The sequence below is a fragment of the Lissotriton vulgaris genome, chromosome 6 (genome assembly GCF_964263255.1).
Source record: "Lissotriton vulgaris chromosome 6, aLisVul1.2, whole genome shotgun sequence".
NCBI lineage: Eukaryota > Metazoa > Chordata > Amphibia > Caudata > Salamandridae > Lissotriton > Lissotriton vulgaris.
Genome location: NC_141694.1, coordinates 1,852,590,768 through 1,852,608,037, shown reverse-complemented (window position 1 = coordinate 1,852,608,037; position 17,270 = coordinate 1,852,590,768). Strand labels below are relative to the sequence as shown.

General features: G+C 45.9%; 1 protein-coding gene across 1 annotated transcript in view; it reads left to right on the top strand.

Annotated features, from left to right (window-relative positions):
* Positions 1–17,270, top strand: part of IFT172 (intraflagellar transport 172) — a 1,181,874-nt gene that overhangs the window by 945,972 nt on the left and 218,632 nt on the right. Inside the window, exons 38-41 of the mRNA XM_086928171.1 lie at positions 2,006–2,069; positions 3,316–3,402; positions 6,869–6,985; positions 13,978–14,088. Of these exons, the coding sequence (XP_086784297.1) occupies positions 2,006–2,069; positions 3,316–3,402; positions 6,869–6,985; positions 13,978–14,088 (379 nt within the window). The remainder of the gene's footprint in view (positions 1–2,005; positions 2,070–3,315; positions 3,403–6,868; positions 6,986–13,977; positions 14,089–17,270) is intronic.

Here is a 17,270-nt window from a genome sequence, read left to right as displayed (position 1 = left end):
TGAGGGCCCATTCCACTCGGGCCACGGCGGCTACTACTGCCCTGGATCGGGGAGTCCCCTTGCAGGACATATGTCAGGCAGCTACGTGGGCCTCGCTGCACACGTTCGCAAGACACTACTGCCTGGACAGATAAATCCGGAGAGAGGGCTTCTTTGGCCGTTCCGTTCTCCAGGACTTTCTGGTGTGATCATTGGTTCGCAGACCCACTACCGGGGTAGGTATTGCTGGGGTATCTATTCGAAGGTAAGGAATCTAATACTAACCTGTTTCTTTCAGATGCATAAGTTACTTACCTTCTGTAACAATATATCTGTAAGAAACAGTAGTTGGTATTAGATTCCTCACCGCCCCACCCATCCTCCCCGTCCTGCGAACCGATATCTAGGGTTAAGGTCATCCCCTTTCAGGGCCCTAGTTTCATGGCACCAGTGTTGGTTTTTAACATGGCTCTGCGTTTCGGGCGCGGAAAAGCTATGTATAAGAACTGACGTCAGCGCGCGAGGGCGGCGTCTAAGTACTCCGACGACGTCATCCCGGCACCAACTACACCGACGACGGACAAGGTGCCGCAGACGACGCCTACCGACGCACAGGGGTACTGCTACGCAAAATTTTCCGGATCCAGTCTGACGCCTGGGGATATTCTAAGGTAAGAAATCTAATACTAACTACTGTTTCTTACAGATATATCGTTACCGAAGGTAAGTAACTTGTGCATTCATACTCTTTACTTAAGCTCTCGCAAGTGAAGAGTGCATGCGCGCTCCAACGCCAGGCTCAACCTAAATAGGAGCTAGGTCAGGAGCCATCATTCACCTTTTCTGAAAAAATAACTCCTTTGACCTCATCACCTGATGAATGGAATACAGCAATCTCCATCCTATCTCAGACAAATACCAACCTTCTTCTGAACTCTGGCAATGACACCAGCCCTCAGAAGATCAAAAGTTGGGAAGATGCTAATCCAACATCTAAATTGGAACATGGATACAGGAAAAAGGTTGCATGTATCAGTTGTTCAACAGAATCAATCGAAGAAGTGCATACAGCAGATCCAATCTGGAATTGACTGTAGTCTTAACTGCTGACATTTACAAAGTTCTCCTCGCCCAACTGTTGATATTAACCACTTCCTTAGTCAACAACTTTAACTTACACCTCACCTTAGAAAACGTTAGCAGAGATGGACTATATATTTCCTACATTGTGTTATATGTAGGCATTAGGTTAATGTATTGCTCTGAAGAGGGTCTAAGTCAACCAACCTAGCAATAAAACTGTTCAGCAGTACACCACTGTTCTTTTTTAACCATGTGTCTTTGTTCTCTTCCCTGCTACTTAAGACATTTACTTTTCTGAAACTGTCTTTTATTTCAGTGCAGGTGTCACTGTGATTCAGAATCTATGTTGTTAGATCTTAGAACTAGTACTATATTGCTTCACCAGGCAGCATAATACCTAGGAGCACATATTGTGTTACGGTTTGTTCCTACTTTTTATATAGCTCTAAATGTTTTGGTTTCAAGTCACATTCAGATCCAGAGATGGGTTCATGCTGAAAAGACGTTCCTATCTGTCAGCCTCAAGTGCTGCAGAGAATTGGTATTCACTGCAAGCATTGTGTCTCCAGTTGTCCTTTTTGAGAGTCTTGAGAGGTGAAGCTGATGTATCTGTCAGTCACTACACCCCTTGCTGGCATATCAACTAAAGACATCAGTATGATTAACCATTCAGTATTAACATATATCCTTAAGTGGCTGTCAGTGCACATGTCCATGTTGTATTTAAAGTTAGAATATTTGGGAGTCCCAATTAGACACTGTGGTTGAAGGTAGATTTGGTGTTGATGAGTCAACATAATCAAACTTGCTATTGGTGAGTATCCTCCTAGGTCTGGTGCTTCATCTGACTGTTGGTTTTGTTGATGCTTTCTATTTCGGCATTGGTCCTGTGTGATGACCTTGTTGTTTAACCATCAATACTAAAAGTGTGTTTCCTGTTTAGGTTTGAAGACTATGTAGATCAGCGCTACAAGCAGTACTTAAAAAATCAAGGCAAAGTGGACAGGGTAAGTCTTTTCCACTGCCATTTTAAGCATCTTCTAATGCATACAATTTACAGCATTGTTTACCCTGTTTAACTTCTCCACAGCACGTAAAACCTACTCACACCACTTGGTACCATCCTACTCGTGTTTAGAGACCCTGTTTAAAGCTCATGGTTACCCATCGCCCCCATTTCACTGTACATTGTCTTTGTCCTGCTGTAATTGAACAGCATGAAGGTACCTTTCTCCCAATTTCGTGCTGAAATAAGTGACCCTTTTCTAGACAGATGGAGTATTCTTATTCTGCATAGAAGAGGTTGTAAAATGAGACTTTTCCGCAACACTTTGTGTCTCTTGTACCACCCTGACCAAAATGTCAGTCATTTTATACAGTAGTGCGCCCTTTTTTTGGAATCTAAAATCTGAGTAATTAGCAGATGTGGATCTGAGTTCACGAGTGTCCCAAATGTGGTTCACCGTTCATTCTGTACCCTGCTGTCGCATGCCATTTGTCAGTATGCCACATAATGAGGGGCATGACAGGACCAACTCTCTTAGTGGTGGTCCCCTGGCTGACACAGACATAACTTATCATGAAGGAGGTTCTCCTCCAGCAACAGCATCACAGACATGATATTTTTTTTTTGTCGTGCCAGAAGAAAGTTCTACTGCCCTGAGTTGTAGGGGAAAGGTCTAGTATAAATGTCTTATTACCCTTCAAAATGTGAACTTCTGTATTTGAAAGGTAATCAGTTTTTTGGCATGGATTTCCACAGATGTGAAAGGTCACCCAAAGGGAAATGGTAACATTATTAACCATCCTTTTGAAGTGGGTTAAAGGACTGACAACATAAGGATCACTTTAACTTGAGCATGGGCAATAAACCTGTATCCTCTATCCTTCCCAAAGTAAAACAAGTTGCAGTCTGAGTGATTGAGGAACCTGGAGGGCACCTAATTATTGAAGTAAAAGGTCACCTGAACAAATGGCATAGAAGTCCTCAGAAGCAAAAGCACACGCCCAAAGGGTTAGTAAAAGTACCAGCTAGCCTTTAACGTTTGGATCAAGGACTGGCAATGTGAGCAACGTCTGAAATGTCTCCACTGGTAATAAATCTCTTCCACTGTTCTTCTAAAAATAAAACAAGTTTTGCTCTGAGTGATTATGGATAAGGGCGATGAAGCTTTGGGTTGCCACAGCTTGGTGTAGCAAAGAATGTGCCGTCTGTTTCTCAATCATCACCTTTGTTTTTGTTTCACTTGCTAGCTGGTGGGAGTCGATGTAATGGCAGCCCTGGACATGTATGCGGAGCAGGGACAGTGGGAGAAGTGCATTGAAACAGCATCTAAGCAGGTAACTGCACAAGGACAAATGACATTTCACGTACACTGATGCTGAATGAGGTTTTATGAGATAACAAATATCTCGCCTAGAGGTAAGCAGAAAATGTGTTTGCTTGGGCTTGCCTAGGCCTTTTAGATGACATTCCATGCAACATCTTCATCTAGGTCAGTTTTCTCCCTTTGCTGGGTGTCGCCCTTACATCTTGACAAGTGGGGAAAAATAAATGTTATAATTTGAGGTTGATGTAAGCTTACATGGAGCAAGGTTCATATTTATTACGCATCTTGACTGCTTTCCACACAGCAGTGCAGGTCCAGTTACTTGTTTTTAGATGTGAAAGCCCTATACCCAGTGTCATACATGGACCTTTAATTCATGCACAATATCACATATGGAGCATGGATCTCTCTGAGTGTTCCTGTGTGTTTCAAATCATAAAGTAGGTATTTTCTTGTTTTTTTTTGTTAATATTATTTCCAGTGTGAGCAAATGTCTAACAAAAGTCTAATCCATAGTTCATAAATTTGTGCACAGATCTCAGCAAGATTTATATTTACAATGGGAACATCATCTAAAAAATAGTTGACAAATTGAAAAAATTAATTTGACACTGCAAGGTTGCTTGTGGCGTGGGCTTTTAACACAAAACCAGTGAATTTGTCTGTTAAGCTTGTAGAATCTCACCACTTAATCCCACTTTTCATGTCACTTTCAAATGGATATTATATTTAATGTACAGCTTAACAATGCGATGTTGATTGATACTGGGTGGGGAGTGAGTGAATAGCTGCGCACAATCAGCGTGAGAGTCTCTGGGAGGCGTAAAGGTAGCATTAGCTGCGGATGGTCCACGCACTTCCTGGTCATGTTCCTGATTTAGCTTGAGGCTATGTTTAAGTAGTGCTCAGTGTCATTAATGTTGTGCTTCTTAATTTGAGCACTGAACACTGCTTCATTCTGCAGCCAGAATAAGGCCCGAGTCCAGAAAAAAGAGAATCAAAATAAAGGAACTGACGGCATTCAAGATGCCTACGGTCAGAAGGAAGCAGCAGCAAAGACTCCATCCATACCAATTAAATTATTGAAGTTTGAATTTGATAAATGTTGGCAGTAGATCCATGGGACAGAAGGGCATTAGGCCTCCTGGACACTCATTGTTTTGGGAGTTGAAATCTTTGCATAGTGTTTGAGACAGTGTTTTGGTCATTGCTCTTGCCGGCGGCGTCAATACCATGGTCTGTCTGTCTGTTGGTGGAGGACAGACTGTTTGAATAAAGGCTGGAGGCAGTTTGAGCACTGAACAGGATGGTCGTTTGCACATTAGCAGTTTGTGATGAGACCTGTTCATTCTAAGCCGTTTGGCACAAAGGTGTTGCTCACCAAGAGCGATACATGGGGCAAATTGCATTGTGCTGATGCGGACATTTTCTGAATTTGTGGATCCTTCAATACAAGCTAAAATGTCCCAATAAAGATTCATGCAAAGTAAAGGATGATACAGAGTAATGTCTCTTTAACTGTTATTGGCTTTTGCAAGTTTTGGAAACCAAAAGAGGATTCCTCCATAATACACCGTGCCTCAGTGATATTCTTGAGAGGTCTGAGATCCAGGACAATATCACAAAGGGTGCCTTAAGAAGTGCAGTGTAACACTGTGTCATTTTCAAAAGAGGGCACATCAGCCTCGTTTGTATAACATTTGTGTGAGTTTAAAGATAGGGCACCATCAGGACAAGTAAGTGTTCCCTCTGGGTTTGGCCCTTTGCAAAATGAGGATTTACTTTTGCCTATGGATACTTCATATTATTGATGGTCATATATCTGCTGGGGTTACTGGAATGGCATATTGTTTAGTCGTGGTACCACAAGCAGGGCTGAAAATGAAGTTCTCATGGTGTCTCAAACTACAATGGAAATAGTTTAGGGATCACTGTTCCCTTCAGTTGTAGATTTTTCCACTGCAAGGATGTACGTGTTGGCACAGTATTGTTGCCTGTGACAGTTTTGGTTCCAGTCACCAGTCTCCTCTTTGAGAACACATAACCTCTGGCCCGTTTCCAGCCTACCAAACATATTCTGTCAGCTGCTGCATTTCCTGGACATGGACAAGGGCCTATTCAGTCCTACTGTCCATTTTTAGAACTGGTGAGAGCTTTACAGCCCGATTCATGAAACTAAAAGCGGTTCGCAAAGGGCCAGATTCTTAGAATCTGGCCTTTTGCGAGCGCAATTTTTGCATTTGGGATTCATCATCCCTAGTGCAAAAATCGCTATTAAAGAATTCGCACATTTGCGAGGAATTGCATTTAAGGAATCTCTATTTGAGATTCCTTAAATGCAATTCATGAACCATTTAAAAATTGCGAAATCACAATTTTGGGCCGCTATTTACCGCGAGGTCAAACATCGTGATAAATAGCGAAAACTTAGAAAAATGCATTTCAATGCATTTTTCTAAATTGCATGTTACACACACACATGTCCTTTGGACATGTGTGTGCTCAACACCAATGTAGATTACATTTCAGGGGTGCTACAGGGTGTCCTTTGGACACCCCAGCACCCTTGAAATCGCAATTTCAAAATGCGAATCGCTAATAGCGATTCGCACATTGATATGTCTTCCCATTCATTCCTATGGGCCTGTAGGCCCATAGGAATGAATGGGGAGTTATTCCGTATTTGCGATTAGCAATTAGCTAATCGCAAATAAGGAAGCTGTAGAAATCGCAAAATAAATTGCGATTTGTACATGAATCCCGTTTTGCGAGTCTGTAATAGCTATTCCTTAATAATCGCTATTACTGACTCGCAAAACGGGCCTTTGATGAATCTAGCTGTTAGTCTTTTATGGAACCAGTATCCATTCCTGAGGTTTAGCTTGGCAGACATTTCATATTGGAGCTGAGATGACTCCTTTGTCATTGGTGTTGTTTCTGCCTCCTGTCAAGAAGGGAGAGTAGGTGAAGGTACAACTGTGCTGGACTCATCCTGGGGCAAAGTGGTAGGTGGATGAGAGTTCTGTTCTAGAAGCACTCTCTTTGTAAGCACAGGCAATAGGCTATGTCTTTAGATTTCTTCCTCAGAACATCCAATCTCTAGTGTTTTCCCATGTACTTGTGCCATTTGTCAACTAATGTCTATTATTATCTGCTTGAGGCACGTCTAATAATGACTGCTATCCTAAACCTTTGAACTTTCATGGATCTGCATGCTGTAATTTTGATGGCCTGGAACCACAATAATAGTAGTAAAAGGGAGAACAGTTTCTGTTGTCAATATAACTTGGGCATTGAGCCTGAATGAAATCAGCGGTTCTATGAAGCCTCAGTCAAGTGGATTACAGTTACTACGAGTTATTGTAGTATTAACTTAATGTTCTGCTACAGCTGAGTACATGGCTGGATGAGCATATTTGATGATCTTGTTAATATTGGTAAAACTTGAAGTTATTTAATGCATCTTTCTCTTGCAGAATTACAATGTCTTGCACAAGTTTGTTGCTCTTTATGCAACTCACCTCATCAAAGAAGGCAACTGCGACAAGGCCTTGAGTCTCTATGTGCAACATGGAACTCCAGCAAACCCCCAGGTAACCTTCTTTGTTCTCATATAAGAGGTTCAGCATGGTCCTGCCCCCACCTCTGGCGAGGCATCTCGTTAGCATGAAGTATCAGTGAAGGTTAGTTGCACATCATTCTGAAGTATGTCATGTAAAAAAAACTGTATGTAGAACTTCAACAGTTCTAATGTACACAGAATCAGAATGACAATAAGACACTTGAGCTGTACATCCTCCAATATGTGCACATTTCTTAAAACAAATAAACCCAGCATGCCGATTGCACACACATAGTCCTGCACAGCAGAGGGTTGTCTTCAGTGTTTTGCCATTTCTAACTGATCAATTTATCACCCACTGTTGGTCTAAAAACACACCTCGTTGAACTGAATTTCAATTGAAAAATCATCTCAATGCTACTTGGTATTGTTTAACTTAAACAAAATGGCATTAGAATAGCTGCTGGTTGTTGTTTATTGTGTTCAATGCAAAAGTAGGAAAGAGCTTCAGATGTTCGTGTCCATTGCTGATTTCTTTGTGTACTATGCATTGATGTGTACTGCCCTCCTTCATCCAGGCTGATGGACATTTGGGGCCCTCTCTCATACAGTCATCTCATTCCTGAGTACCACTATCCTTACTCTTATATTGGTTTCTTTTCCTCTGCCACAGTATTTTCTTTTTTCACTCAACGTCTCATCTGTGAGTACTTTCCGGTTTCTAAAAGAGGTGCATCTCCTGTCTGCCATCTTCATAGCATTCGTGAGATCCTTTCAATGCTTCACAAGCCTTGCTTCAACGAATGCAGCTTCAGGGAGTCATATGCCCCAGGTGATGTGCTCCAACACTGTTTGACATTCCCTTTCAAGTAGGATGTTGAAGAAGCCTCTTTCAAGTGAGCCATTGAAGAATCATCTGGAACCGTGACAAGACATATCCTGGGGCTCCTGCAAATCTGACTCCCAAAGTGAAGCAAGATAAACAAAGCTGGAGACGTCTCCAATACTGCTCTGTTCACGTTTCCAGCAGAAAATGTATGTCACCCAATCTGGGCCCCCGGAAATCACCCAGTGGTGAGGATCTGGAATCAATTTGTCCCCATGCTTCAATGTCCCTCCTCAACTACCCCAGCCCATTCAAAGCTCTTTGGGAAGAATGGCCAAGAACAGCAACAAAAAAGGCTGGATGGGCAAACCTTAAGAGAGCAGGTCAATGAGGTCCAGCTTGGTTGTAGAGATGGAGGGCTCTGGGCTCCCACACCTCTAGGATTCTCCTGTACTTGTTTTAGAGCCACAATTACTCACTTCAATTTTCCATATAGTATCAATAATGATGATAATAATACATCAATAGTTATTGTTGTTTTATCTGTTATTGTTAGTATTATTATTATTATATTACTACACCTGTATAGCAGATCATGAAATGCATCATCTCTACATGCTGATAACGAGTGTTATCAATGCCCTAGTCAGAGGTACCAACTTTAAATTAAGGTCATCTTTTCTGGAGTTAATTCTTTCTGCTAGGCAGAGAGATTGACTTTTTGATATAAACATACATGATGTATGAGGCTGCTGCTGGCCAAACGCAGCATTGTAATCTAATGAATGTCCCCCAGATGCCTGAAGACAGAGGATCGGCTGAAAGACATGTCTGAGTGGATAAGTGTAGAGGGATGCCACATGAATGGAACCCGAAGGGATGAAAAAGTGTGTGATGATTTGAGGGCAGTTGTGGCAATGGTAACGGAGCCACTAACACCGCCAGATGAGCTCCCCGCGTAGATTGTAGGGGATGAAGACGGATCTGAGCCATGAAATATGGTCACATTGCATTTGGGGTTTCGGGAAGCTGGGGCCACAATGTGCTCGACTCCCACACACAAGGACACACTGATGGAGGGCGTGGCAACCAGAGGACTCCCACCCATGTATAAGGTTGTCTGGAGTAATCTGCACAAGTTCTATGTTTACTGAACCGGGGTAGGGGGAGGGGAAGGGTGGGGGGATGTTGTTAAATGGCATATATATTCAAGAGGATGAGATATATTCTGATGTTTTGTGTGGAATGTATGCAATGTTTCTACATATTTGAAATGGCAATACATTTTTTTAAAACGCATACAAGATGTAACCCTCCATGTCTACATCTTGGGTGCCCCATTGAAAATAATGTGTCGTGGGGGGTGTAGACTGCATCTGGACAGGAGGGTCAGTGCATTATCGTTATAAAGTGCTCTCCTTCAGCCTATGCTTTTCTGCCTGTGTCTTTACCAATGTCATGGCAATGTTACCTTCCATTAACATTGTTCCAGAGGTGATCAATATTTAGATTTACTTAATTTTGACATATTTGAGCTCTTTCACCTCAAGCAAGTCAAGTTCATACTGCACTCTTTAAGCTGAATCAGTATCTCTGGTAAAATCATCCCTGAATCCTTGCCAGTGACGCTCCATCAAGAAAAAAACATTGCCTTCACCACATAGATTAGCATACCTACAGACACTGACTTTCATTTTCTATCTTGTATGTCTACCCCAGCCTGTTGGTTGCAGTGTTCTGAGGCTCATGGTCTGCTCTTTAGAACTGACCCTCTAATGGTCAACTCCACTAGACTAAGGGTCACATGCATCAAGCATTTTACCGGTTGCAAACGGGCCGATTCTGCGAATCGGCCGATTTGCAACAGATAAAATGCTATTTGCGATATATCAAGCCCAAAGACCCACCCCGCGCGCCTACGTCAGTTTTTTCCTTTTCTGCGTGCCACGCGGATCCGGTCCTTCCGCTGCTCCTGTACCTGTTGGGTATAGTCCGGATTGATGGAGACCTTAGCGTTTTCAAAGGCGAGATCGACAGACTCCCTCGCCGCCCTCACGATGAAGTCTCTATCCCGATAATTGAGGATCTTGGCGAATAGGGCTCGTGGAGGAGCACCAGGTCTGGGCGGCGGGACCAACACTCTATGGACCCGTTCGATCACGAAGACCTCCGATAGACCCGTCGGGCACAGCGTTGTGCAGATCCAGTGCTCCAGGAAGCGCTCAGCATTGCCCGCCCCCGCCCGTTCCGGGATGCCAAAGACCCTGATATTACTTCAGCGCGCCCTCCCTTCTGCATCTTCCGCTCTCAGCTCCAGTGCCCCCATTGTGGCCGTAAGTTGTGAGATTTTTTTTTTCAGGGACGCCGCCTCTCCTTGCAACTGGACAATATTCCCCCCGCATTAGAGACCTTATCCTCCACCTTACGTAGGTCTGTGCGCAATAAGTTCACATTTCTGGACACCGTCTCAAGTTGCCGCTCCAAGGCAGTGTGGGATCCTTGGATCGCTTTCAACAATTCCGCTCTGGAAGGCTCGTCAGGGGCCTCGCCTATCTCGTCCTGCCCCGATTGACGCGAGATCCGCTGAGAAGGGAACCGCTGAGTAGTGTACTGCGTTATGGTGTTAGGCTGCGATGCACGGGCCGTCTTGTCCTTACGAATGTCAAGCCTCCAATAGGTCCCCCCGCAAGAGCCTAGATAGGAAGTCTCTACCAGTCACAAACAATGACCTGTGTGTATGCAGGCGATTCGCGATCCGGTCTCCCACAGCAGGCCCCCACAGCGTCCGCGCTCACTCACCCCTGGTTCAGCCGCTACTCAATCCACCGGCCTCTCCGGCCGCTGCTGGGAGACAATCACCGAGTTCCAATAGTACTGCAGGGCTCCGGTTCATGCGGGAGAGCCCTGACGTCTGCAGGCCCCCCCAAAGCCGGACCACCTCTCCAAGGGACAGACCCATCGGTCACAAGCAGCACGAGGCGTGTCTCCCACTCCAGGACCTGTCGTGCGGCCACCACAGCCGGTGCCTTCTGTCGTCCGGCGGGTCCTCCTACAACCCCTTCCTTGTCGGGGCCCCAGATGGCAGTGGGCCCACTTCTGCATCAGCACTCTCTGTGGCTCGGGCCCGATGGCAGGGGGACTCCCAGCTCATGGGCCTCCACCGTCCTTGTAAATAATCCACCGACCTCGTCCTCACCTGTCTCTGGGTCTTCTCCCCCTGCACGGCCGTCACTTACTCCCCCCTCCAGGCCCCTCACTGCCGCCTAGGTCCGATGTTTCCAGGAGGGCCCCGATGGCAGTGGACACCTCCTCAATCAGGGTGCCACCCATGAGGGTCAGTCTGGAGGGCTCAAGCCAAGCGAGCCGTCCCCACCCCCACCCCCCACCCCCCGCTTCAGCACTGGCCTGTGCGAGCAGCAGTTCAGGCACCCCTGCGGCCGATCTTTGTAGAGTCCAGGAGGGACTCCCAGGGCCCCACAGTGATCTTAGAGCCTACGGGGCTCCGGGGGCAGTATTTGTCTTTTGAGTCCCCAGGAGGGGGACTCCACCAAAGAAGGCACCACTAGTGAAAGAGCCCCGAGAGGCTCAGGGCCGTTTTGTACTCAGAGCCACGAGGGCTCCAGGCGGCATTCCTCTGTTTGGTGAGCCTGAAAGGCTCAAGGGGGCATTTTTGGATTTACTGAGAGCCCACGAGGGGCTCAGGCGCCACAAGTATCTTTGAGAGCCCAGAGAGGCTCAGGGGGCATTTGTTTATTCCGAGCCTGCGAGGCTCCCACGTTGGCCCATCCTTGCTTGCACCAGTTGCCCAGCACTTTGTGGGCAGCTGCCACGTTTAGGCCCCTGACATTGGGACAGCTCTGGTGTTCCTGCCTATGGAAAGTCACAGGTGGTGACTTATGTGAGTTTGGCGCAATTGTTCATGTTCTTGCACCTCTGAATGTGTTTTTATGCATCATGTGCCTTGTTCTACACCGCTGAATGTATTTTATGAATCATGTGTTACCTGCACCTCTGAATGTGTTTAGGCGTCATGTGTTTTCTCCTACACCTCTGAATGTATGTTATGCATCATGTGTTATGTGCTTATACCCCTACAGGTATTGAGATACTTAGGTGGTTGTTCTTGCTAGTACAGGTGGTGCTAGTGAGGTCCTAGTTTCCTGCGTGACCTGTTCCTAAGGTGGTTAGGATTGCGTAGGTGGTACTTAACCTTTACCAGTGATTACTGGTTGTGTGCTTTATGTTCTATTTTGTGCTACAGTGATTATGATTCTATATTCTAAGTGCTAATTCTACCAAGTGCTAAGTTCTAAAAGTGCCTATTCCTGACAGTGGTCCATGTGGCCCTGTCCTGTACATATCCCCTGTAAATTCTGCCCGTGCCTGTTGGCACATTGTAAAGTGTGTGTTTTATCTAATGTGTTTTGGTGTAATACAAAGGCTATTTTTATATATAACCTTGTGTGGAGTTTCCTTTGTGGTGGGCCTTGGGTGTTGTTGCTGGGGTGCGTGAGCAAATGCTTAACTCATATCGCTTCCAAGTTTAGCCTTGCTGCTCGCGCCACGTTACCTAGAGGGTGAGCAGGGGTTATCTTGGCGTGTAACTCCCTTGGCCTGACTTAGGAGTGGTGGTCTCTGACTGACTTTGGCGCAAGCCCTGGCCAGCCGGGGATCCCATTTCTAACAGACTCCCTTACAGGGCCCTAGTGGTGGACCATGGGTGTCTTTATCATGGCTCTGTGCTTCTGGCGTGGGGAGTCGTGTCAGAACTGTCGTTATTGCGCAGGGGTGGCGTCTAAGTAGGTATCACAACGTCATCCTGGCGACGATGACACACGCGGAGTCGACCGGCACCGCCTACCGACGCGCAGGGGTACAGCTAAGAAACAATTCTCAGGATCCAGTCTTACGCCTGGGGGTAATTCTAAGGTTAGGAAACTACAACTAACCTATGTCTCTTACAGATATACCATTACCGAAGGTAAGTAACTTGTTCATTTTACCAACACCACAAAGGAGGTGGTAGCCTGTTCACAGGACCCCTTCCCCCTTGTGACTGATCCCAAAAACATTTTTAGGAGTAAGCAGTGGTCCATAGGACCCCTGCCTACTCTTTAAAAATAGCTTTACGAAGCTTCCGCTTCTATTATTTTTTAAAGTCATCCTTCAAGCAATCAGACATGATTTTCTGCTGATAGCAGCAGGCCACCTTCTTCCCTGTGATGGCAGCAAATCGTAGTGCGTCACAGTTTGCCTCCTACTGCATTAATATTCATGTGGTAGGTCCAGTTGCGACCGACTGCGATACAGTTTTTTGTGAACCGCCATTTTAGTACAGAGATCAGTTCACCAAATATTGTTAGATTCACTAAAAGTCGGTGCGTATACTACAACCAACATTTTTAGAGAACCCAATGTACATGCATCTGGCCCAAAGTGACTACAGCGAGATTAACCAAGAGTTGAGGATGAATTTAATATTTAAAATCAAGTTTGCAAAGATATGTGTTTTTGAATTTTTCTTAAAGGAACCCCTGATAGGATTCAGCCTTAGATCTTGAAGCAGATGGTTCCTTCTTCTTGGTAAAATATTTAGTGATTTTATTTGAATGATTGCATTTGATCTCTTCTAGCTTTTGCATACTTCTTATATATGCATTTACTGTGTCTTCCTAAGGTAGAAAACATTGTTTGCATCTCCACGTAGTTTATCGGAATATCCTGTCAAATCTGATTGATATTGACACTGTAGAAATGACCACATAAAGCAGAAGAGAACGTTTTTCGGGATGTCTTCCCCCCCATGCGGTCTAAATAAAAAGGACGAACATTTCATCCATTCAGTATGAGTTTAGTGCACACACCCATTGAAGATGAGCAGTGTTACTATGTGGCATATTGGAATAAAACCAACTCTACAGGCAATCATGCTTGTGCTATAGAATTGAGTGTATCAGATAAATATGAAAACGGCTAGCATAGATCGTTGTCATACAGTGACTGTCAAACAGTATTCCCCCATGTGTGGCATGTAAAGCAATGGCGATCTGAGCTCGTGAGTTTGAATGCAGGTGCACAGTTTTAATTGGATAGCTGCTCATGTTAAAAGCCAGGTGCGGGGAAGCTACAATTGATACTGGCTTGACTGTGTTCCTCACATGAATTTTCTAATGAGGTACTACTTGTTCTTCTTTTAGAATTTCAACATCTACAAGCGGATATTTGTGGACCTGGTCAATGCTAACGGCATGAACTGTGCAGAGGCATACCATAACTGGTCTGACCTCCGTGATGTCCTCTTCAATCTGGTGAGTAGGTGGCAACTGGGCACTGTCACTGCATCATTCAAATTATGACACAAAATGATGAGGACGGGCAAAAGGGTTGTGCATCTTTTCTCTCCGTTGTCCTATAGAACAGATAGAAGTGCTGATGGTGGCACATGTGTGGCAAAGTTATGTTGCCAACTTTTCAAAAAGGTTTATTTGATTTTGTTACGTAATATTTACTTAAATGTGTTCAAACATATTAAGATAAGACATTAGAAGGGCGTAATCCTGCCTTAATCCTGGTCCTCATCACTGATGGCGGAAAGCTGTGGAGACGCAGTGGTGTGCCCGGGTGGAGTGGGGGCGACGTGCTGAGCCCGCACCCTGACATCCTTCGGCGATTGAACCGGCACGGGATCGCTTCCAAGATGGCAACAGCGCCGCGCTTGCTGCAGCCCGAGTCCGGGAGAGTGGCACTCTCACACGGAGGAGAGCCGAGAACGGTGACCAGTGGAGGCGGCGGTGTTGCCTGCCACGAGTGGACCCTGCTGCCGCTCCAGGGTCTTTGCGTCTGCCGATGAAGAGGTGAGAGGCACAGGTGCCGGTGCTGCACCCCGTCAGCAGAGCCATCCTTAGACCTCGCGCTCTCCTGCGCCGCATCCGACGACCACTGGGAGCTCGATGCGAACTTTCCCGCCCAACCGGGGACACCAGCTCTTCCTGCCTGACACAAGTCCGGGATCTCTGCTGGGGAACAGTCCATCGTGGGCCTCACCGACGCGGTGCGGTGGTGCCTCTCTCAGTGGGCCGGCGCGCCTTGGAGGGCGTCTGCAGAGCCCTACACTATTCCCCGAAACCGCTCAGCGACTGCGCATCGACTTGGACGTCTTTGGACCACCCAGGACTTAACAGGTGGGGTAAATATCAAGAAGTCGCTGACAACAGTGGTTCTGAAGACACCTGCTGGGTCATCTGCTCCTGCACGCTCGCCCATGATGGCGAAGGACAAAGATAAAGGACCCAAACAATCTCGACATGGTAAACTGGACAGCTGTGCCAAAGTGCTCTCTGCTCCGTTGGGTGCAGAGGGTGGTCCCACTCCTCCCCCTTACACTACATCTATCCTACAAGCCATTCGTGAGTCCAGAGAAAGTCTGGAGAAGAAGATAGTGGAGGTCCGCTCAGACATTACTCTGCTGCAACACGATCTCTGCAAAGTCTCTGAATGGGTGACCGAGACCGAGCACCGCATCTCAGAACTTGAAGATGTCTCTCATGTCACGTGCAAAGATGTTAGGGGACTCTTGGCATCCGTGGCGGAAATGGCCTGGAGAGTGGATGATGCGGAAAATGGGGGCAGAAGGAATAATCTGCGATTTGTTGGTTTTCCGGAAAAAGCGGAGGAGTCTGATCCGGATCAATTTCTTTTGACCAGCCTGAAAAATACCCTACCACAGGCGCCATTCTAGACCTGCTTTGTTATAGAACAAACGCACAGGATGCCGAATTTTGCTACACCACCCTTGGCTCCTGATATCACACTTTCTGAACTTTCAGGATAGAGACTTAATATTGCCAGAAATCCAGAAAAAAAGGAGAGATCCGCTATGATAACACCCGAGTGATGGTTTTTCCAGACTGCTCCCGTGATGTACAAAATCAGAGACGGACCTTTGACCAGGTCACGTTCAATCTGCGAGCAATAGGATTCCAATATATGTTATTATTCCCGGCCAAACTCACGGTCACTTTCCAAGGCTCTATGTTATTCTTTCAACCCCCTGAAGAGGCGCGGTCCTGTATCGAGGAACGTCCGCAGCTAAGGCGGGTGACACCGAGCACCTCAAACCAACCTCCACTGAAACGAGGGGCATGTCCCAGGGCAGGCCCAAAGACAAATGCCAGGGCTGAGAGCCTGGAACTCAGCGGGGAGTATTCCAGGGTGAGCACTGCGACCCAGAGATACGGATACGCTCCTATCAGAGTTTGGAGACGAAGTGGCTTGCGCACTCTCATCGCGATTCCTGAATCGATCAGATGATACGGACCACACGGAACTATCTGAAATGGAGGACTCAGATGACGTGCCTAGTGAACACCCATTGCTTGAAAGTATTCTAAGATTAGAATCAACTGAGCAGAACCTCCAGGCTCCGGATGCGCAGAACCAGCAGCCACCCAACAATGGTGATGGGGACTGAAAATCAGGGCCGGCTGGCCATCATCAGACAGGTTTAGTGGGCATCTAGAGACTGAGAACTGAACTGTGAAAGCACCTTATGTGAGGTTATCGTTTTATCATTGTGTAGTTAATTGTGTGTGGGGAAAGGGGGGCTACATACCTCTTAGTGGATTACCCGTACCAAAGTTGTCATGTTGATGAGTTGGGGGGCGGTGGGGGTGTCTGAAGAGTGTTGGGTGGGGGGTGGGTGGGGCATTGTATTGACTATTACACGGGGACTGTTTGATGGAAATGGAGATCATTTGATTCAAGGTCTTGTTCATAATGCTGAAGCGGGAGAGGGGGGTAGGTGGGACGAACTTCTGATGCGAGATGAGAGCAATATACTGGGAACCCAACTAGGGCTAGGCGCGAAATTCCTATTACTGGGAGTCGCTACAGACATCGAACTGCCGCGACACAGGCTCCTGGTGGCAAATCTAGGATTAGTAGTAGCCAAGAGAGACATAGCTAAGTACTGGGGGGCCCAACAACTTCCCACGCTCAAGGAATGGAAGTCCAATATGGACTTATATATGGTTGCGGAGAAAGTGATTTGCGAGGGGTTGCCCGCGTAAATTCCGAAAGATTTGGACGCCATGGATAAAATACTACAATCTGGACTTGGACACGGATGAGGGAAGTCTAGACCATTCACACGGCAGGACAGAACCAAGCCATTAATTACAGTGATGCCTAGCCCATACCTGACGGTTACGATTGTACGAGAACTGCCTATGTATTTGCATATCTGTGATGTTGATGTAACTCTGTGTATCTCATCGAAGAGTCTGCTACAATATCTTCTGCACATTCCTGTAACTTGCTGCCCGCAATTGAGCATACTTCATGCATTAACGACTCCTTTTTCCAAGTGTATGTTTTGCTTTTCAGTCAATAAAATGGAAAATAACGTTTTTTTCTTAAAACGTATTAAGGTAAATGCCTATAATTTCATCTGGCTAAAATATTTATATGTAGATTACTAATATCTTACATT